This window comes from Rhinolophus sinicus, linkage group LG06 (genome assembly GCF_036562045.2).
Source record: "Rhinolophus sinicus isolate RSC01 linkage group LG06, ASM3656204v1, whole genome shotgun sequence".
NCBI lineage: Eukaryota > Metazoa > Chordata > Mammalia > Chiroptera > Rhinolophidae > Rhinolophus > Rhinolophus sinicus.
In genome coordinates this window covers 36,236,853-36,259,292 of record NC_133756.1, presented here as the reverse complement: position 1 = coordinate 36,259,292, position 22,440 = coordinate 36,236,853, and the positions used below count along the sequence as shown (strand labels likewise).

At 35.9% G+C, this 22,440-nt stretch overlaps 2 protein-coding genes across 12 annotated transcripts in view; one reads left to right on the top strand and one right to left on the bottom strand.

Moving 5' to 3' along the window:
* The window catches only part of SRSF11 (serine and arginine rich splicing factor 11), a 41,083-nt gene extending 23,581 nt beyond the window's left edge, over nucleotides 1-17,502 (bottom strand). The window contains exons 1-2 of one of the 8 annotated variants that reach the window (XM_019755071.2): nucleotides 17,349-17,502; nucleotides 5,554-5,775 (exon numbers count right to left, since the gene is read on the bottom strand). In XM_019755071.2, coding sequence (XP_019610630.1) covers nucleotides 5,554-5,753 — 200 coding nt within the window. In that variant the 5' untranslated portion in view covers nucleotides 5,754-5,775; nucleotides 17,349-17,502. Of the gene's footprint in view, nucleotides 1-5,553; nucleotides 6,025-17,348 lie in introns of those variants that run through there. The other 7 variants (XM_074334944.1, XM_019755072.2, XM_019755074.2 and 4 more) reach the window with 7 other exon arrangements.
* The window catches only part of LRRC40 (leucine rich repeat containing 40), a 56,398-nt gene continuing 51,458 nt past the window's right edge, over nucleotides 17,501-22,440 (top strand). For 2 of the 4 annotated variants that reach the window (XR_012497278.1, XM_019755082.2), the window contains exon 1: nucleotides 17,501-17,739. Coding sequence is in view for 2 of the 4 variants with exons in the window: in XM_019755082.2 (XP_019610641.2) it covers nucleotides 17,523-17,739 (217 nt within the window). In the remaining 2 variants the exon portion in view is untranslated. The remainder of the gene's footprint in view (nucleotides 17,740-22,440) is intronic. The other 2 variants (XM_074334942.1, XM_019755083.2) reach the window with 2 other exon arrangements.

The window sequence follows — 22,440 nt, the reverse complement described above, 5'->3', positions numbered from 1 at the left end:
CTTTTCATTACGGCTAATTTTTCAGAGTAAAAAACATTCAGGAACAAAATATTGTGGGAAAGTACATCTATTTGACAATGAGTTTTCTTGCCCTGCCCTGTCCTCTTCCACCTACAGCATATCGACTACACATTATAAATAATAAGGCTCTCCCTTAGAGCACTTTTGGGGGGGAGGGGAAGCACACATAGGGGAAGTACTCCATACCCTAGTAGTACTATTATGCAAAATAAAAGCTACTTCCTTCAGCAAATTGCTTAGGTAAAACACAAACAATTGCTAAAGTAAAGTGCAAACTATGGCAGCATGTAAGACAGATTAGTTAAGGAGCAGGGTTTCTTTCTTTTTAATAAGGGTGGGGTTCAAATTTCTGACACAAAACTTCCTGTGAAAGGGAAAGACTAAATAAAGGCAGGATTGCTCCCTAACCCCCAACCAAAACTTATAGGAAAATCAATGCCCTAATGTTGTAGTAATCACAACATTCCTGGTTACACAACAGAATCATCTGTTGGGGAAAAAAAGTACCCAGCTCTCTACTCCACAATCAAGATCTCTTATGAATGATGTACTAAGTGCTTCCACCTTTATTTTAATTCTCTGACAATTTCTTTATGCACCCAGAGTAAAGAACCATAGCTTTGTTATAACAAGCCAATTATTGCTTAAGACCCAATAATGAAAAGGGAGATTCTCTAATATATTTTCATGTTATTAGAGCAGGACTTATTAACTTTTGTAATAAACCAGATTTTCATGAAAATGTGTCTACATCAGATTTGGTTACCCTAGGTATTTCAGAGAAGTATTTATTGAAAAAAATTTTTTTCTACTAACTTGTGCACTAACATAAAAATAAAAAGGTATTACTTATGAGGACTTAACATGAAGCTACATAACCTGAGAACTCAAACCTGTTAGAACTTAAAAGTTTACCTAAAGGCATCATCCATACTGAACACAGATCCTTATCTAGGTGCAAAGTTGACAATATATCCAAATGGAATTTAAGCTATCTTGTTATAGAGGCTTTACTGCTAAACGTTTCTGAAAGGAGATGGGTGTTTTTTAAAGTAGTGTTTTTTAATGTGAAGCACTACTGGTCCAAAATTTAACAATGATACACAGACAGTAGAATGAATGTCATTTTAGCAGTTTCAGTACTAAAGCTAAAGCACTTTGTATGTAGTTTCTGACATCTATAGTTTCACCACTAAATTAAAAAACTCTTTAAATGCTATTATTTTATATTCATAACACGTAACATACTGTCTTGGGAAGTAATGGGCACTCAATTTCTTAAAAAGTGACCTCTGCCATTTCTTTGTCACCGTCTATTGCTATCTGATACAAAGAAAAAAATGACTATCAAATATTAGGTTCTTAAAAGAGATAAACGTAATGAATAGTTCTTTAAAAAATTAGAAAGTACCACCTACATGTGCACAATGTATTTTCATTCACTTGGTTATCTTAAAATGATTAATATTTTTTCTATCCACTCATGTCACAGGAATACTGCTATTATTACTTGGGCTATAATCAAACCAGCAAGTGGTGGTGAGGTAAAGATAAAATATGAATAATTTAAACACCATGGAAAAGATAGTCACATAAGATAATTCAGAAGGCCAAATAATCCATCTCTCCCCACTTCAAATGGTCTTCTTTAAAACCACTGCTATTTGGACTCACAATTATATTTTTATTTTTCAATTAAAAAATTTTTAAATAAAAGACACGTTAATATAAGCTAGAGGACTGATGTCTGAATTTAATTTTCATACCCTAGAATTCTGTGCAAGTATTATTTCTAAAAATGTTAAGTCTTTACTCCCTATCTTTGAGAACATAAAAGAAGCAGGGGAGCTGAAAAGAACTAAGGACTAAGAAAGGAAAAAGTGGGCTTTGTATGATGCTTTTGTCCTATACCTAAGAGTGATGGTAGTTTCTAATGTTTCAAGTGTCCTCTAAGGTTTCTCAGAATCTTCTGGAATGCACAGAAAATTCAGATTTGCTTTCCATCTCAAGCCCACTGAATCCAAGATTCCCTTTCATAGGAAGGCTCAAATTGTTAGCAAGATCCCCAGTTGATATTTGTGCCCACTAAAGTGTAAGCGCTTCTGGTTAGGCCATTGATACCATTCTTTCAACTCCCACCTGTACTAACCATTTCTAAGCAGAGAATTTTGAGTTCATGAACAAAGGCATCTCTTAAGCCCTCCAAAATAGCAGGTTTGTGACAAAGGTAAAATTCACCTGAAAACTTGACCGTGTTACCTCACATGCCCTCCCTCTCATTATGTTTTTATTCAGTTCTCAATACAGTAAAATGTTGCATTTATTTAAAAAAAATAAAAAAATAAAGGTAAACTAAGTTCTCTCCCTTGCCTACTATACTAAATTATTTATGATAATTACAGTATCTATTTTTGGTCACTGAAATACTTATTTAAATAATTCATTATTTAAATAATGAATTTAAGTTTACCTGCAATGTTACAGTAGCCTTTAGTTACTGCATAACTTTGACATGTGCTTCACTGAGATCATTACCCTGTAAACACTCGTTATATTTTCCATTATGAAAATCCACTAAAGCCAAACATTTGAAGGAAGTGAAAGAGTGATTCCACTTAGAATTGCAAGGCTAAATCAAAATCATGAAGTGGTGAAAGGGTTCACAACATTAGGGTTCAAATACTAGGTCTGACACTGGCAGTAGTTTGGGTGTACAAAACAACCTGTTATTTGTGAAACTAGGTAAAACACAGTCTTCCGCTGGATTTGTAGGACTAAGAAAATAGGAAAGCATTCAAACAATGTTGAATTTCCAATATGCATTTTAGGAACAACTAGAATCAACGTAGCTTTTTCTTTAAAAAGAGACTGAGAAAAATACTGATGGATGCTTTCAAATAGCTGTAGTACTGTCATACCGAAGAGAAGGTTAGAATATTATTTGTTGTGAAGATTGTATTATCAGTGGGTGAAATTATAGGCCAGCAATTTTTGGCTTAAAATAATCAAGAAATAGATGGACTCAAAACCAAAAAAAGGATAAACGTTCTTGAAGAAATTGTCACTGAAATGTTTGGCATAATCTCAGATCCCAGTATCTCCCCTTTCCCCCAAATAGGCAGGGGGGCTCAGTCATATCTGCACACTTTAAAATGCTCCCTAAGTGACATTAATGACCCCAAGGTACCTCATATTCTAGAAAAGGATGGAAGTTAAACTTAACTGTCAGTTGGTGATTGGTGCATAGAGAAAAACAATTCAGTTAAGTTCAACAAAGAATGCATGGAGCAGGGGTGCTGTACTTTTACACAGGGTGATTAGGTAAGGCTTCTCTGATTGACATTTGAGCAACAAAAGAAAGTATGTCATAGCCATCCGTATCTAGGAATAAAAGAGTTCCAGGTGGGTATAAATGCCTTTTGAGGTTAAAAAAAAACCCACAAAAAAACCCCGCAGATACCGTAAAAAAATCAAGTGGCAAATGTGCTTACAATAGTCAGAATGTTATGTAATCTGAGCCATTTGATTTTATTCTGTAAGGGCAAATTTTTGAAATGATGAACCCTTTTGGATTAATAGGACTTCATAGCACATTATCACAGTCAAGCTACTGTTGAAAACTGTAGCAAGCTTAAAGAAAATGTCAACAAAGTATTTCCAAATGGCGTAGGTCAGATTAGCTACTGAGGCTTAAAATTAGCAACAAACAACATTACATATAAACAAAAGTAGATCTGTACACAGGTACTATTCAATTACAGATCACTAAGATACTATAACATTCACTATATTGTAACTTTGTACAATTTTAGAAAAAAAATGGTGTATAGGTGGGAACACATATGAAGGAGTTAAAACAGCAAAAAGGTGTCAATATGTATTTCCAATACAGGGAAAGCAGTCCTCTCAATGCACAGTACCCCAGATAATGTTATCCAGTGCACATCAGTTATCCTGGATGGAACTAGTCCTTTTATTACAAAGCAAAAAGCCATACTCAGCTTGATCATGACTCCCTCTAAGATACTGACCATGTAATAAGGCAAAAGAGGAACAAGTAAACTGGCTATACCTCTGTGTCTCGTTTTTATAAATGAATCATAAAAAGAGCATCTTCAAAATAAACACAGCACTTTAAAGTCAGCAGCTATAACCAAATTCTTAGTAACTTGAGGAACTGGAAAGCATTATTTTGTAAAAAAATCCAGTATCTCAAATGCTTTGAATAACATGATTACAACAAGAAAATGTGTCATTCATTTTCTACCATTTTACTGTTTAATTTTACTGACAACTTAATTAAGGGTATGTTGTGAGAAAAATGAGTAACAGCAAAACATTTATTTCTGTATGTTCATGTTATGAAAGCTGTATGTTCTTCGTTATCAAAGCAAGTAAAATGTCCATTCAAAATAAAAACATGTTCCCAGAATTCTACACATGCAAATTAGTAACTCCAAAATCTCTCTCCGCAAGTACACTCCTTTAAAAATTAAAGACAACACAATTTGAAAACAGTACCATCTGAAAGCATGATCAAGTTCGATTATTTTAGTGTACAAATGTACACAGATTAGTGATTTATTACCTCCACCAAAACAGTGGATTCCTTGAGGATTCCAATTTCCTGTTTAGCATTTAAAGTGACACCATAAAACTCCGTGGGTACTGGGAGTTGCTGGCTATAGCATCTGAATTTTCACTGCTACCGAAGAGCACAAGACTATTTTATTTCAAATATTTGTTCTAATATTTATCACATCTTATTTCATAATTATTTTTCCTTAATAATCCAGTAATTTAATAATTTAGGGACAGAAATAATAAATGTGAGATAGCAGTATAAAAACAAAAAGCCATACACTGTAAATTAAAAATTGTAACATTCTACAAAATTCCTTCTCAGGAACAACTGGAAAATATCATTAAATGTATACATTATGTTAACAAAGGAAAATCCTAGGTTTCGGCTACAGCCCATTTTTGTCATAAAAATGAAGTACCCAGGTTCACTGAATTCATCGTCTCTCAAAAATATTAATCTGACTTATAGTCACTGGGCCAGAATCACTTAACAGCAATACTCACCCAAAAGTGCGTAATTTCCTACAACGTTCAATGCCAAATTAACATAGAATGAATAATTTTGTTACTTTCCAAAGAACTCAAAGAAACATTTTTATTTTATTTTTTTTTAGAAAAAGAGATTAGCCTGTATACAAAATACATAAACTGCAGTTGTCGTGCTTTAGGTGCCCAAAGAACGACCACGCTGGCACAATTTAAGGGGAAGAAAAAAAATCCCGATTAAGGGCCAGTGTCTCCTAATCCCCCAAACCCTGGCCCTGCCAGTGCATTATTAGCAGGACTAACATGCATATTCTCTCATAAGTACATGCAAGAGCCAGCCTCAAGTAAAGCAACCTGGTCCGGGGAAGCATCGACAAGGGCCTAGGAAATGGTGTGTGGTTAGCGGTTAGGCCCGGGCTGGGGAGGAGTTAAGCAGAAACGGTGATGGTGGACGATACTCACTCCGGCGGGAAGAGGCGCAGTTCGTCGATCTTGCCTAGGAAACCGAAGAGGGTCCGCATCTGCTCAGAGCTAGCGCTCGGGGAGACATTAGTCACCTGGATTACCTCGGTGCCACCGCCTCCGCCGCCGCCACCTCCGCCACCCGGCCCGCCGCTGGGGCCCGGGCCCGCAGTGCTGGAGACGACGGTAGTGTTGCTCATGGCGCAGCTCGCGTTCTCGCTCCTGCTTTAACACATCAAACACACAACAAACAGTGAGAGGGAGGGGGAAAGAGGAACCGGTTCGCTGGAGAGGAAACAGGAGAGTGCCCGAAGTTAGAACCGCTGCTGCAGCCGCCGCCGTTTCTCCGCCCCGCCGCTCGCCAGGGGGGGAGGCTGGGGGGCAGGAAAGAGAGCGCGCGAGTTCGACACCACGAGAACACAAACGGCCGCCCCCACTTCGCCTCCAACCACCTCCCTCGCAGGCCCCAGCTCCCCACAATGCTTTGCGGCGCACGGGCGCGTCACCGTTGGCTCCGCCCCGCACAGGCCCAACAAGCCTCGCCCACAGCCAACGAAGCGCGAGAGGCACCGCGGGACGGAGAACGGCGTCATCTCGCTTCGCTTCCTCGTTATTTGAGAAGTGGACGGCATTAATTTTTTTAAGCAGTATTCACTCCCCTGCAAAAACATGCCCACGTCAGTAACTATTCTTATTAAAAATGCCCACCGTTATTTATTTCTTTATACAGAGTATCATCTACATACCTGTCTAGTTACTAATGAAATTTCCACCCTAGCTACCAAGATTTTCCTCCCCACCACAAGTTTCTGAATCTTTACATACACTTTGTATGTGACATTAAATTATAAATTTGCTTTGTCACTGAAGCCTTCAAAAAAGATCTACTTTTAATGTTACACTTACCAGTGCTTTATAAGCTAATTTTATTAGTATCTCACAAGTTGACATTTTAAAAGCACATTTTATAGTACCGAAATATATTCAAGTATAAGATCTGCAATTTGTACCAAAAAACTTCCTTTACATGCGTATTCTTAAAATAATTATGAAGCTTTTGACTATAAAACAACCCTTGGTTCATTTTTTAACCTCATCTGAACTATTCTCCCACTTTCATCCAGTGTTACCTATCCATTGACCTGCAGTTCCCCAAACCGGACAAAATCTTTCATTTCACTGTGCCTTTATTAACGACCTCCGTCATTTTACCTAACTGCCATCCTCTGTTAGGCCTTCCTCCCCTCACTGCCACAACTTCTGCAAGCAGTTAGGGCTTCCTCTTCTCTTACAAAGGGTACATACAACTTGCTATGTGGACATGGATCCCTCCCCCACAAAGCTGTGAGTTTTCTGAGTCAGTTTAGGATCCAGCACAATGTCTGTCACATTGTCAATGCCCAATAAATGTGTTGAACGTGTATAAATATGCCTTAACAGAGCCATTTATTGTAAGACAATTGTCAATAATTTACTTGACCCTGAATATTTTGGGAGGCTAAACCTGAGGCCTTTTGGAATATTTTCATTAGTAAATAACTTTATGGAATAATGCTGTCAAGAGTGTAACTTGTGAGAGATTATAACACAACCTTACTGAGATTTAGATGTAGAGCCAACTGGCTAGGTTTACTAACTAGCTAAGTCATTTCTGCTACGTAGTTCTTACACAGAAGAGGGATGCGTTGGTGAATGTAAGTCTCAGCAAAATTACAAATTACATCTAATTGTATGTCACTCATAAATGTGTATCTATGAATATAAAAAAGTCATTTATTTTCTCATTTGAATCAGACATATGTAACTGCCAATTTCAGATTCTTAACAGTTTGATAAAGATAATTTGTATATCAGGACCTACAAAATGGAGGCTGTCCCAGTTGCCCCGCCCACATCACAAATCTAAACCAGTCAGCCTACAATTATGGGAAACATCTGTCAACAAAACCTAACATAGGCATAGACCAATCACAATCCTCCAGCTCAGCTTTAGCTAGCTTACCTTACCCTAGAAAATAGGACCTGCTAGCCTTGTAAGAAACCCCCCACCTCCTGGCCAATCATGTCATTTCCACATTGCCTCCTCAGTACCCTATAAAACTCACTCTTGCCCAAAATCCCTTGGGAAGAGTGCTTCACTGCTTGTGAGGCAATGTACTCCCCAATCCACGGATTGTTTTCCCTTGAATAAAGGACATCAAACTTGTTACTAAATTGTTTTAGCTTTTTCATTTGTACAGTTCAATACTTATTAGGAGTGCCTATTATATGCCAAGCATGCTACAATGTTCTATGATAAAAGTACAAATAACACAAGGGCAGGGTTCATACACGTGTTTTTTTTTTTTTTAATGTTAATATCTTTTTCTCTGTGGTAGAGGCACAGAAATCTTTTATATTATTCTACACTTTTCTGTATGTTTGACATATTCCACAATTAAAATTACACATCCAAGCCCAAGAAAAAGATACCTCTGTGGTAAGAAAAAAATCTTTATATCATTAGAAGCTGGTTTATGTATAATAACATAGAGAACGTATAGATAGATGATGCTTCCACATGGAGAAACAAAATGGAAAAAAAATCTTATTCTAATAAAGGGTATTTTTGAATATTTCAGTTTCAAATCTTCAAGCAGCTAGAAAAATTACTGGACTTCGAGCCAGGAGACTGGCTTAAAATACTAGCCTGTCATTTATTAAGTGTGATTTAAGGAAATTTCCCTTCACTTCTAAGAATCTATCTCAGGAACTGCTGAGCTGAATCATAATTCTGAACATCCTTTTAGGTCTAATAAGTTGAATAATTTATTAACTACCTTGCATTATTATGTTTCCCATAGGAATGAAATATTTGAAATAAACATTTCAAAGCAAAATAACAAATATATCCCATCTATACTAGTTTTAAATCACTTCAGATTTGTTTAGGCTCCCAATTAAGCAAGACTAAGAAATAACTGTCAGGAAACAGGTATCATGTCTGTCTTATTTACTAACCCCAGTATCATAACAAGCTGTTAAAAAACTCACAAATTCCCTCAAATATTATGTGCCTACTATGGTCTAGGATTTTCCTATTACTAGTCGCTAGTAATACAGCAAAGATAGGCAATATCCCAGATCTTGGCACTAGTATGGCAAACTTAAAATAAACAAACACAAAGATGTAAGGGAGCAATGTGCTGTGATGAAAATAAACCAGGATAGAAGATGGGGGAAAAGGTGTTATCTAAGCTGAGCCTTTAAGAAAAGGGGGGACAGCCATTTGAATTTCTGAGGAAGAACAATGAAAGCAGATGAAATAGCAAATTAGGAAGGTACTGAGGATAAGGACAAGTTTGAAGAAAAGTAGGAAGACTGTTCTTTTTGAGCGAATGTTTTCTATAGTTCAGAGTGAGACTTATACAGGATCCTTCCTGTCAGTATCACGTGGAAAGTGAAGGGAGAGAAGTATGTACAGAGAAGAGTCACAGCTCATCTTTGGGGAAGGGTTAGGGAAGGCTTCCAGTTATATCTGAAGGATAAATATTACCAATTTTACTAAGGGTTAATGCTATTTCTAATCCAAAGCAAAAAGTAACATGTTAATTTGGGCCTATATAGTCATATTTAACTTATATATACACATTAGAGTGCATGATTTCTGATAGGTGAGGAACCATCATTAACACAGTACTAAGAAAATTTTAAACTGGTGCGTGATAATGGCAGGAAAGTCTACCAAAGAATATTAGAAAATAATGCTTCAAGTAAATTCTCAAGAACACTATCAATCCTCTAAGTCATAATAAACAACTTTCAGTTCTTCCTATTCTCAAGCTTCCAAAAGATCTCATGCATAAAATAATGAAACTAGACCCCTTATATCACTCACAAAAATTAACTCAAAATGGATTAAATAATTAAATTTAAATGTAAGACCTGAAACCATAAAACTCCTAGAAGAAAACAGGAAATAACTCCTTGACATGGAACTTGGCAGTGATTTTTTTGATATGACACCAAGAGCATAATCAACAAAATAAACAATAAACAAGGCAACTGCATACATTAAACTAAAAAGCTTCTGTACAGCAATGGAAACCATCAGCAAAATGAAGACTCTACGGAACGGGAAAAGATATTTGCAAACCAAATATCAGATAAGGGGCTAATATCCACTATATACAGGGAACTCATACAACTCAATTAAAAATGGGCTAAAGACCTGAATAGACATTTGTCTAAAGATACATGAATAAACAAGTTACACCTAAAAATGCCCAGCATCCCTACTTTAGAGAAATGCAAATCAAAACCACAATGAGATATCACCTCACCCATCAGAATGGCTAGAATAAAAAAGACCAAAGATAACAAATGCTGGGGAGAATGTGGAGAAAAGGGAACCTTGTGAACTGTTGGTAGGATTGTAAATTTGGTACAGCCATTATGGAAAACAGTACCGAGACTTCAAAAAATTAAAAACAGAACTACTATATGATCCAACAATCCCACCTCTGGGAATATACCCAAAGGAATGAAAACACTATGTTGAAAAGATATCTGCACTCCCACATTCATAGCACCATTATTCACAATAGCTAAGACATGGAAACAACCTAAGTATCCATTGATGGAGGAATGAATAAAGAAGTTGTGATACAAGATGGAATATTATTCAGCCATAAATAATGAGAAAATCCTGTTGTTTGCAAAAATATGGATGAAACTTGAGGGCATTATGCCACGTGAAATAAGTGAGACAAAGAGAGACAAATACTATGATCTTACTTATATGTGGAATCAAAACAAACAAGCAAACTCATAGAAAAAGAGATCAGATTGGTAGTTACAGAAGGGGTGTTGAGGGGGGGAAGTGGAAGGTAGGGGATGGGGAGGGGGAGGAAGAGGAATTGGAAGAAGGTAGTTAACAGGTACAAACTTCCAGTTATAAGATAAACAAGTACTAGGAGTGTAATGAACAACGTGACTATACTTAACACTGCTGTATACTATACATGAAAGTTATTAAAAGAGTAAATCCTAAGAGTTCTCATCATAGAGAAATTTTTTTCTTTTCTATCTATATGAAATGATAGATGTTAATTAAACTTACTGTGATAATTATTTCACCATATATATGTCAAATCATTATGCTGTACATCCTAAACTTATACAATGCTATATGTCAATTATATCTCAATAAAACTGAAAAAAAAAACACCCACTTGTAGTAAAGACATTTCTAAGGGGAAAAAAAAAAAACTCACGCATTTAGATAGACGTTCTCCAATGACAGGTATGTACTGTCACTCTACCCACTGGACACCAGGTTTCCAGTTGGATCATTAGAGTCACCTCTGTTATTGTTAGCCACCTTTTTACACATTAATGGAAAAGATGACAGAGTCCTCTAAATTGTCAGAATTTTGCAAATCTGCAAAAGTAATAGGCTTTTTATCAAATAAGTTGTTAAGCAGATCCTTTCCTCTAGCAAACACACTTTTTGAGGACAAGGAGAGCAATGTATTAATCTTAGTGTTTCTAATGCTTAACGATATTATATTGTAACAAAGTGAGAAACTGACAAAAACTTACTGAGTATTATCTATGTGCTAGAAACAAATGCCTCACATAATCTGTCCCACAAAGGCTTGGTGAATGAAGATAGGAATGCATTTGTTAGATTTACTGGCAAATTTGGTAAGATAAACTCTCAAAGTATTTGGCTATATGTTTTATTCCCTATAGTTACAGAAAGCAATAAGAAAAACCTAGGAAACAAACTGCTGTTTACAAATCTGTAACTTTAAAAAAACTTATCTGCAAATATATTTTAATGTGTATTTCTGATTCTACAAATTAGATATTTGTATTTCTATTCTAAATCTACAACTTAGATAATTCTACAAATTATTGTATTTGATTTTAAAGGATATTGATTTTAAAAATCAAAATTGTAAATCCCATGCTCCCCTTTCTTCTGCTCCACATAAAGGAAGGGGAGAGACCAAAGGATGAATTAGCAGTAAGGGACTGATGAAAAGACAGGTGGACACAGCAAGACAGAAGGAAAGCCTACTTAAATTTATTTCCAAATACGTGTTTTGCATTGTTTAACTTATATTATCTATTAATAGCAGCAATCCTATATCTACATTTAAAAATTGACAGCACAGGGTCTATGAACACTTTGAAATTGTAGGCAAAAATCTGTATGTGCCCATTTTTCAAAGTTTTATTTTTATGATTAACAGAAGGAAAAAGTAGAAGTTTGAGCATTAAGATACTATTGCCTCTCTCCATATGCACTGTATTCTCAGCTATAATACTTGCAAAATCAGTCAACATATTTGTACTGCTTTGTTTGGCTTTTTTGATTAAATGGGGTCAACAGAAATATTTGGATGGGGAAGGTCCAGGTACTGACTACTCAGTATTATCCTCTATGTTATCAATGATTCTTTTGGAGACTCAATTGAGAAAAGGCCATTTGAGGGAATGCTTCACATCTTTAAAAAAAAGTGAAAAAAAATTCAGAAGTTATATATATCTTTAATAGTTTCAAGCACTTTAACATTATATAGTTTTTTCTAATCAAGGAATTAGACATTTGCACTATTTGGATTCTTTTTTCCTCTGTGCTGTAAAATGAGCTTCTCTTCACGAAAGAAAATTATTTCTAAAGTCTTTTAAAAATGGTAAAAATGTAAGTGTACTCAACTCAGTAACAAGACATCTACATTAACTGAATGCTTTTAAAATGCCTTTTAATTTCCACAACACTTAAAGCACAGTGATTAAGAATGTAGAAACTGAGGGAATCTATCCCCAATTGGGATAATTGTGACCTTTGACTTGATACTCTGTGCTTCAATTTTCTTCTCTGAAAAATGAATAACACTTACCTTATTGGGTTGTTGTGAGGATGATGTGAGAATATTAATACAAATGCTTAAAGAGATAAACATTAAGTATTCTATAAACGAATGGTTACCTCCAGTGGGTTCCATTTTACACCATCACTCTATTTTATGCTGGCACCTTGGATTAATGCTACTTCATACGAAAAATGTGAATCAGAAAAGTTAATATACGTAGAGAGGAATTTCTTCTTTAAAATACCACATTTCAATGTGGGTTTTTGTGGCACATTAAAATTCTGTTATAAAGTAATAAATGCAAAATGTTAAATGTTCAAACTACATGAGTGTAACAAAGTAGAAGTCTCCCATTCTACTGTCCTATGTGTGTTCTCAACTACAAGTGTAATTAGCTATGGGAGCCCCCATTCCCTTATGTGAAAAATGGGGATAATGATACCATTTAAAGTTTTATAGATCAGAAATATGGCTACGGCACTTAGCACAGTGCCCAGTACATACGCACTCAACAAATGGTATATACTATTACAGGAAAGTCTGTTCAACTTTCTCATCTTTTCAATGGATGAACAGTAACAATATTTTTGTCTTACCTTAGAGCATTAATGTCAAATGTGAAAATACTTCGTATACTGTTAACATGTAGTAAACATGTGAAATATACTATTATTAGATGCCCTTTCTCCTTTAACGAGCTGCTACAACGGAAACATGACACCAACAGATTTCAAATTTTTCATATTCAGTTTGATCCTAAAGTAGCATTTCATTAATACATGCATAGATCTTTGGATGGCTAAACAAAACATTCCTTTTCTGATAAAATACAAATGTTTCATGGAAAACTTTTTCTAGGAAGGCTTCAATTACTTTTCTACATTTTTAGAGCGATAGAGTATTATTCTTATTTTCAAAAGACACAACTGCACATATGCTTGATTAATATTGTGTTTCCCCGAAAATAAGACCTAGCCGGACAATCAGCTCTAATGACCAGGTCTTATATTAACTTTTGCTCCAAAGGATGCACTAGATCTGATTGTCCATCTAGGGTTTATTTTCGGGGAAACAGCGTATTAAAGTAGGGTAACATGGCTCAGAGCAACAGACTATGAACTGACCAAAACGCTGATTAAAAAAAGGAAAATATTACTTAGTACAGGAAAACAATGTAAATTCCTGACACACGCTAAAGCTCAAGGCCATAATGCTTATTTTCCCCATTTGCCACCTCAGTCACTTGAAACTATGAACTGAAGTTAGTTTCAAGCCACAATTAGCTCATATCGAAGTCTAAAGCATGTGGAGGAGACACTGATCAAATAATTATTTTGAGGGAGCGAAGAAGATAGTGGAAAGGTAACTTTCTAGGAAATGAAGAGGTAAAAGAAAAGCAAATAGGTCAGCATCTCTAAGATGGAAAACAATCAAAGCTGTATTAACAGTTGATTAATTTAGTGATGAGTGCAAAACATGCATCTCTAGAAATATGAACAGCAAAGCTGGGTTCACAGATTTGCATTGTAGGTACCACGCATTTAAATGTTCACTAGTATTTCAGCACCCCATTGATGGTATCTTTCAAATTATTTAAGTCTGATATTTTAAAGGATTAAAAAAAACTAATATAAAAAAATTGTGGCCATATTTGAAGTTATTCTGAAAGCTAAACTAACATTTATCTTAATTGCAATTATGAGTATAAATATTCCACTTTGAAATTTGAGTATCAAATTGTTAAACAAAAATCTGATTGTGATTGTCAATAAACTATCAAATTATTCACATTCCCCCACTTATCAACTTAAGTTGACACTAAAAATAAAGTCTTAGGGACCATATCTTGTCTCATTAAACTGTTGAGGAGCTTTGCTCAGATACAACAATATTTTCCATATATACTCATAATCATTTAATGTCTCTCGAGCAAATGTAGTTGTAAGCTGAATCCAATAAAACAAAATTGGCGGGGGGGTGACATAAAGTCAAATTTTAAAGTAGTAGATTTTGATTAAAACTAATTTTAAAACAGATTTATTTGGTAGTGGTTTTGTATGTGTTTAAAACAATTAAAGACAATGACACTATGAAGTACATTCTATGGTTTGGTGCCCAAATTTCTCTCTGTATTAATTTACTACTTTAAAGCAAACAAATCCATAAAATCTATACAGTTAACATTAAAATTAAGACTGTAAGTCACAGAACACATTAATCTTAAAAAACAAACAAGAACTGCCATTAAAAGTTAGGAATAACATTACTGGGAACAATGGGAAACATTTTAGCTGATTCTAGAAAAACCAATAAACAATACCACGTGTTTTTATTTAATGACATAAATAAAACTGGTTTACAACCACCGTTTCAGCTTTTTTTCAATTAAAAAAAGCTATTTTCCTACAATTTTTCAATTTGCCTCAATATATCAATCTTATCAATTGAAACTCTCAGCTTCAAAAAAATCCAACATGTAGCAATGCTCTTAAGAGTAACATTAGCCATGTTTGAAAATGTCTTATTAAATTTTAGTGGTGTAGATAAGCTGTTCTATCTTACTTTGATAATAGTCTTACTTTCCCTTAGGAAACAAAATAGCATTTTTTGGCAGATGTAATTCCTTATGCTCAATATATTTTTAGTTTCTTCACTTTCTTTTTTCATTTACCAAAGAAGTTAGAAGAGTGAAACCTTCCATTGCTTTAATACAATGAATATAATAAATTGTATGTAGACAAATAGCATTGCAAAAGGTAGCTAGCTAGCTATGTAGTAGTCTCCAGCCCTTGCAAAGGAGACACCCATTTCATATTATTTTAATAATCCATTTTTTTAAAAAAACAAATGCTTTCACTTAAATGCTCATGTTGAAAGAGGGTTGGTTTTTTTTGTTTGTAATGCATTCTGTGTAATATAATTGATACAAAAAGCTAACTCCCACAAATATAACTATACTCTCTCTTAAAGCAGCTCAATTCAAAATGATAAGCTTTCAGTTTCTATAAATTTGAGATAAAGCATGTAATTTTTCCCATTGCATGAGGAAATAATTTTTATCCTCATTTTGATCAATTTGCACTTGCTACACAGGTAAAATATACAATGTACTATAGATACATACTAGCAATATTTTTACATGTCAGTTTATATCTATTGTAGTTTACCACAAATATATAGTCACTTGGATTTTTCACAATTACATTATTTTTCCATTAAACAGGATATGCTTCTCTTATACAAATGTAACAATGTTTCAACATATTATAATAAACATCAAAAATCAAATATTTAACTTCAAGCAGAAGCAAAAATTACACCTTGCAAGTTATTTAAAACAATGTTGAATTAAAGTAGAATTTATTGTAGGGGGAGGGGTGGCTATCCTAAAATATTACACTCGAGCAATTCATCCTCCAAAGGTAGGCTACAAAAGAGAAAAAGGTTTCTCTCTAATAAACAAATAAATCTCTTCTAAAAGATAATTAAAGTGTCCCTTATAACAGTTCCAGGATAAAAGCAAGTTGAAAACGATGAAATAATAGCCACCAGGCAAATCATAATGATTGACAAGAAAGGTTTTGGAGAGACATCTAGGTTCAAATTCCTGGCCATACTACTTATAGAAATTGTGACCTTGGCAAGTTAATGGCTTTAGCCTTAATTTCTTCACCTGAAAAATTGGACATTGTGCTAAATAAGATAGCAAAAGATGTATTATTAGCAAAGAGTCGCACTTAGTAAAGGCTCTGACAATCATTATTGTCAAGACAAACTGGGGGTGGAGGGGACCTCATTAGTGAGTGACCTTGCAAAAACTGCCATAGTCTTTGCTTTAAAACCCGCTCTTTTCTTGCTCGGCAGTGTAACTATTGGTACTTTTCTGCTGTTCACTTTTAGAGTAAAGGACTCTACACAACTAAGGGAAAAAAAAGTGAGCGGGGGGGTTAAAAACCGAATTTTACAGGTAGCAATAACCGGGACTCAGGCAAAATTGTGTGTGCTGCAGAATTTGTCGTCCCATCTTTCACATAACCTACTGATCCCCCACAAAGTTGATGGGGGGTTAGGAGGATATTTCCTGGTACATGCTTTGTAAAACAAAATCATTTAAGGCAAAAGAAAAGTCTAGCACCCAGGACAGCACTCAAGATGATTTCTTAATTATTTGTTGAATGAATCAATAAAGCTGTACATTTCAGACAGAAACTAACTTCCCAGGAAAACCGACTTAAGTGAACAAAATTTTCGTTTCTTATTCTGAGTTAGAGTCCCTTTCCTCATCAAGAGCTCAACACTTAAAACTTCAGCTTCACTTTATTAAAAAAAGAGAGAGAGAGAGCAATTATCCCTAAATTAAAAAGACTGAGCTTTAAAAGGGATCAATTGCCTCAAGTTACGTAGCTTGTAAGATACGGAAGCAGATGAAATTCGAACTCGCATCTCTGGGTTCCAAAGTCCAAGCTGTTTTCGCTATGCTAAAGCTTGCACCTCCACTTTTCTCTCCACACCGTCCGGTAGAGAGAACGCTTATTATTAAGCTTCCCTCCACCCTTTTTCTGTTGCCAACCCTTCCATACCACACTGCCTCCTATGCGGGGCTATAAACTCAACATGGCACCAGGCCAGGTACACTAATTCTAGCGGAGTACAGGCCCCAAACAGAAATTAGTTTTACTTTCTAGGCCAGACGGAGGACTGGCGCCACCACCACCAGCGACAAACAGGCTGGGGTCCAGAGAGGCTGCAGACCGCGCCCAGGTCTCAAGTTTTAGTCAAGGCCCACGTTCAGGCCCGGCGAGGAGAGAAGAGGTTATTCTTTCCCAGCAACCTGGCCACGGCGGGAGCACAGGGGAGACGCATAGAGTTGCAGGCATAGTGCACACAATAAACCCGAAAAGCCCTCCTCAGTCGGTTACACGCACTTACTCGAGCGGAGTAATTCCAAGACACCAGGCCGGCACCGGCAACGGGAAGGGCTCCTCTGTCCTCCAGCCCCAGGCGCGGACGGTGACGACATCTGGGTCGCGCCGCCAAAAGCGAAGGCCCGGCGCCAGGACACGAGCCCGGTTCCCAGAGCGCGCGCTCCCGGCGGGGGCGGGGATGCGGGGCGGCGCCGCCTTTCAGCGTCACCGGCGAAGCTCTGCTTCTGGACCCGGGGCTTTGAACATGTCGCGCCTGAAGGGAGTGTCTGAGCGGGATCCCCGAGCGGGTTTCAAAGCGGAAAGGAGAGACTGCGGTGCCTCAGTACCCCAGGGGCTGTTGAAGGCGGCGAGGAAGAGCGGCCAGTTAAACTTGTCGGGTCGCAACCTCAGTGAAGGTAAGCTCCGGAGGTACGAGCCCATCGTGCGTCCTTGCAGAAAGCACTTGCCCCTGGGAGCCTCCCTCCCTCCGGCCTGGCTTTGGCCGTCTTTGCCTCAGCCCCCCAGCCAGGATCCCTGCGCTCTGTCTAATTCAGGCATTCATCATGTTTCCGCTGGTTCGGTCATCCGGCTTTGGTTACTACTCGCTCCAGGAATCTTGATTGAAGGGACGGACCCTGTTGGGAATATGGCCAAAATTTAAACTGGGCGTTTTCCCGGATTCCCACAGTCTATACGATAAATAACATAATGTGTAATTAAATTAGCTAACAAAGAATGAGCAAATACTTTGTTTCTTTGGCCCTCATGCCCCGCCCCCTCTTAATTTAACCTCTTTGGGCACTTACACCAACGCTAAAATTCTGTATTTCATTTGCTCCTTTGGAACTTAATGACACTGTTCCCTGTCAAGATCCTTTGTGCAACTGGGCAGAGTACTGACTACAAGGACTAATGAGCATATTTCGTAGATTGAGGATTAGGATAGATGCCATAAAGAGTGAATTGGGGCCATCCTGAAAAACCTACTAAAGATCAACACAAATCTGGATACGGTGAATGAATAGTAGTCAGATGCTTTTCTGATTATCTGTTGTATAAGGGAGGAAGTGGGAAGTGGGGAGAGAGAGAATATAACATGCTTCCTGTAATGTTTTCCTCTACTTAATAGTCAGGTTTTAGGCTATCTGGGATTAAAACCTTCTATTTTCCTTCTAATGATTGCTTTTTTATTGTGTCATGTTACAGACTACACCACACAAATACTTGCTGAATGAATGAAAGAATATATGACATAAAGTCTCTGCTCTACCTGATAAAGCTTTTAATGAATGGGAACCTAAATATTTTAAAGCTACAGACATGCATATGTACACTTTATTTTCCTAAAGCATGGAACATTTTCCTGAATACGTGACTAGGGCTTCCTGTAAGACTGCTCAGAGGTCACACCTCAGAGCGGCCCTTCCTAACTACTGTCTGTATAAATACCATTGCTAAGACTCTGTTCTCTTACCTGTCTAATTTTTAAACAGCATTTATCACTATGAGTCTTTATAACATGTATTTGTTTATTTATTGTCTTAGTTTGATGAGGTTAAGGAGCTTTGTTTTGTTCTTTGTTGTAGACCTAGCACCCAAAATAGTACTTGGTATGAAGTAGATTCTTATTAAACATTTGTGGACGGAATAGGTAAATTAATGAATGTTCCCAAACAACAGTGTGGTATGCTGGAATGTACTTATCGATCGGATCCAGATGATTTAGTCTACTGAAGTTTTAAGGAGCAAATGAATTCTGACTCTTATGGTGACATGGATCACAGCTGTTTAGGCTGTTATTCCATAAACAGAGCCTAACAATACCTGACGCATACTAGGTAATCAGTAAATAATGTCGAATGAGTGAATGTACAATATTTCAAAGGAGAAAAAAGGCATAAATAGGAGAGGCACATGGTATTTGTAGTTTATATATCAAAAAGGAGTTTTTGTTACCATAATATGGAAGGTGTTATCTACCTGTAGCTTCAATTTCATCTCTTATCAGTTAACCTTAAACGCCGAAGCCCGTATAATTCTAAACTATTTATAGTCTCTTGTATGGGGCCATGCTCCATATCTCCATATCTTTGAGATGCTTAATCTTGTTCCTTATTTTCTCATTTACAGTATGGTATTAATTGGATCATCTAAGGTTTAAATGAGATAATACACATAAAGTGACTGGTACATAAAAAATACACAGAAAATATTGGCTCTTGCTGTTATTGCAAGAGCCTCCTAAGGGGTTACCTGTATTTGTTTTAAATCTCACCTTCTAACTTAGTGTCATTACCAGGTGTTATCTTTACAAAACACAGATATTATTATGTCACTCACAACATTTACTGACTCCTCAAGATTCAGTATAAAGTTCTTAGCACAACATACAAAAGCCTTTTGAAATCTTACCCCTAAGTGTCTACATAAGGCCTCCCACCTCTTTTCAGAATCCTATACTTGAACAGTAATGACAATAACAAAAATTCTTTTCCCCATAGTTTACATTGCTGTTCACTCTTAGTGTTGTGTTGTTCTGAGTTTTGATAAATGCATAATGCCATGTACGCACCATTACAGTATCATAGAGAATAGTTTCCTGCCCTGGAAATCTCCCGAGCTCTACCTATTCGTTCCTTACTTTGCTTCTCCTGAAGCTGTGGGAACCACGAATCTGTTTACTCTTTCTCCCAGTTTTGCTTTTTCCAAAATGTCACATAATTGGAATCTTAGAGTATATAGCTTTTTCAGACTGGTTTTTTTCACTAATCAATGTGCATTTTAGTTTCTTCCATTTCTTTTAGTAGCTTGATAGCTCGTTTTTTTTATCATTGAATAATTTTCCATGGTAGGTATATACCATTTTGTTTATCCATTCACCTTTTGAAGGACACCTTGGTTGCTTCCAGTTTTTGGCAGTTATGAATGAAGCTGCTATTTATGTGCAGATTTTTGTGTGGACATAAGTTTTCAACTCATTTGGGTATAAACCTAGGAGCACCACTTCTGGATCACATGATAAGATTATGCTTCACTTAGCTTTGGAGGAAGTTGCCAGACTCTTCAAAAGTGGATGTACCATTTTGCATTCCTACCAGCAATGAATGAAAGTTCTGTTGCTCCACACCTTTGCTACCATTTGGTATTATCAGGTGTTTGGAGTTTATTCTAATAGATGTGCAGTGGTGTCTCATTGTTTTAATTTGCTATTTTTTAATGACATACGTGTATCATCTTTTCATATGCTCATTTACCATCTGTATATGTTCTTCGATGAGGTGCCTGTTCAGATTTTTTGCCCATTTTTTAACTGGCTTGTTTGTTTTCTTATTGTTGAGCATGCTTGTCCTTTATATTTTTATGCTACATGTCTCTGCTCAATAACTGATGGTTCAATGAATAAGTGACATATAGAAGTAGGCCAGTGGCCTATTGATTATGGTTCTTAAAATCTGTTATATGAAGTATAGATAAAGGCTACAGAAGTGTTTTTTGATGTAATCAAAGTAATTGCAGAACATGATTATTACTTTTACTAAATTGTCCGTTGTAGAGGCTTACACATTGTTGTACTTTTTAAAATACACTGACTTTTTAAAAAGTCCCCTCATATCTTTATTATTATCCCCAAATATTACCTAAAATTATGAATTATGTTCAAAAGATAGTATCAAACATGGATTCTTTCAGATTGCTGTCATCATGTATGAGATAAGATATTTTATATGACATATATGAGCTAATAAATATTAAAGTTTGTATGCTGTGGGGAATGCCACATATTTAAATAGCATTTTTTGTATACCTTCTACCGTGTTTCCCTGAAAATAAGACCTAACCGGATAATCAGCTCTAATGAGTCTTTTGGAGCAAAAATTAATATAAGACCGGGTCTTATATAATATAATATAAAATAAGACCGGGTATAATATGATATAATATAATACCAGGTCTTAAATTAATTTTTGCTCCAAAAGACGCATTAGAGCCGATTATCTGGCTAGGTCTTATTTTCAGGGTAACAGGATATCTATGTTTCTCCCAGCCGTGGGAACCACCAGTCTTGTTACTCTTTCTGTAGTTTTGCCTTTTCCAGAATGTCATATAATTGGAATCATAGAGTATGTAGCTTTTTCAGACAGCCTAGGTACGAAGGAAGCAAAATGACACTTTGAACAATTCATAGTCACATAAACATTTTAACACGAGCCTTAAACAGATTTATTAAGACTTGCATTTGTTAAATAATAGATGTTTTATACTCCACGTCTTTATTTCCTCTTTCAGGTTTATTCAATCATATAAATGTATTTGTTAAGTACAGTCATGTCCATTATTTCTACATTGGAAAAATAGAATCTAGCCTTTTATTTTGATGTATGTAACAAAAAGCAGTTAAAATTCTGTTTTCTTAGATGGTGGTTTCTTTGAAACAATTCTTCTTAGCAGGAACTCTAAGCGCAGTGAAACATTTTATTGACCCATTAGGGTTGTTAACTCATAGTACAGGTTAACTTTCACCTGTAACTGAAATCTGGATACTTTTGCGGGTTTTAGATACCCTTTGTTTTTATACACCATAATTCTTTTGTGAAAATATCATTGATTATTTTCTTTTTTATAAAAGCATTATGTCTACTGTAGAAAAAGTAGATTTTATAGAAAGCATAAAAATCAAAATGACTGTCTAGGGTTAATCACTTGATATTTTGGAGGTTTTTCTGTAGTTTTCTATATGAATATGTATATATAAGTTGCCTTCTGTTTATTACCTTTAACAAATTTAGAATTGTACAAAGCCCTGCTTTTCTGATTTCAGTTGTACATTTTTCAGTGTCACTTGAAAAATCTGATTATTTTTAATGACTATAATATCCCATATAATTTTATGACTACTATAATTTACTTAACATCCGAATACTGTTGACAGTTTTAAAGTCATCATTCTGGGTGTCAATCCTATAACTTAGAAAGGTATGCCTAAACAAAATAACTGTTAATAACCAAGTTCAAAGAAGAATATTGGAAATAATCTGGAAATTTTAAGCGACAGCTCTTTTTATGAGTAGCAGCATAAGAATATATCATCAATTGGTTTAGTATAGATATTGTAGTTT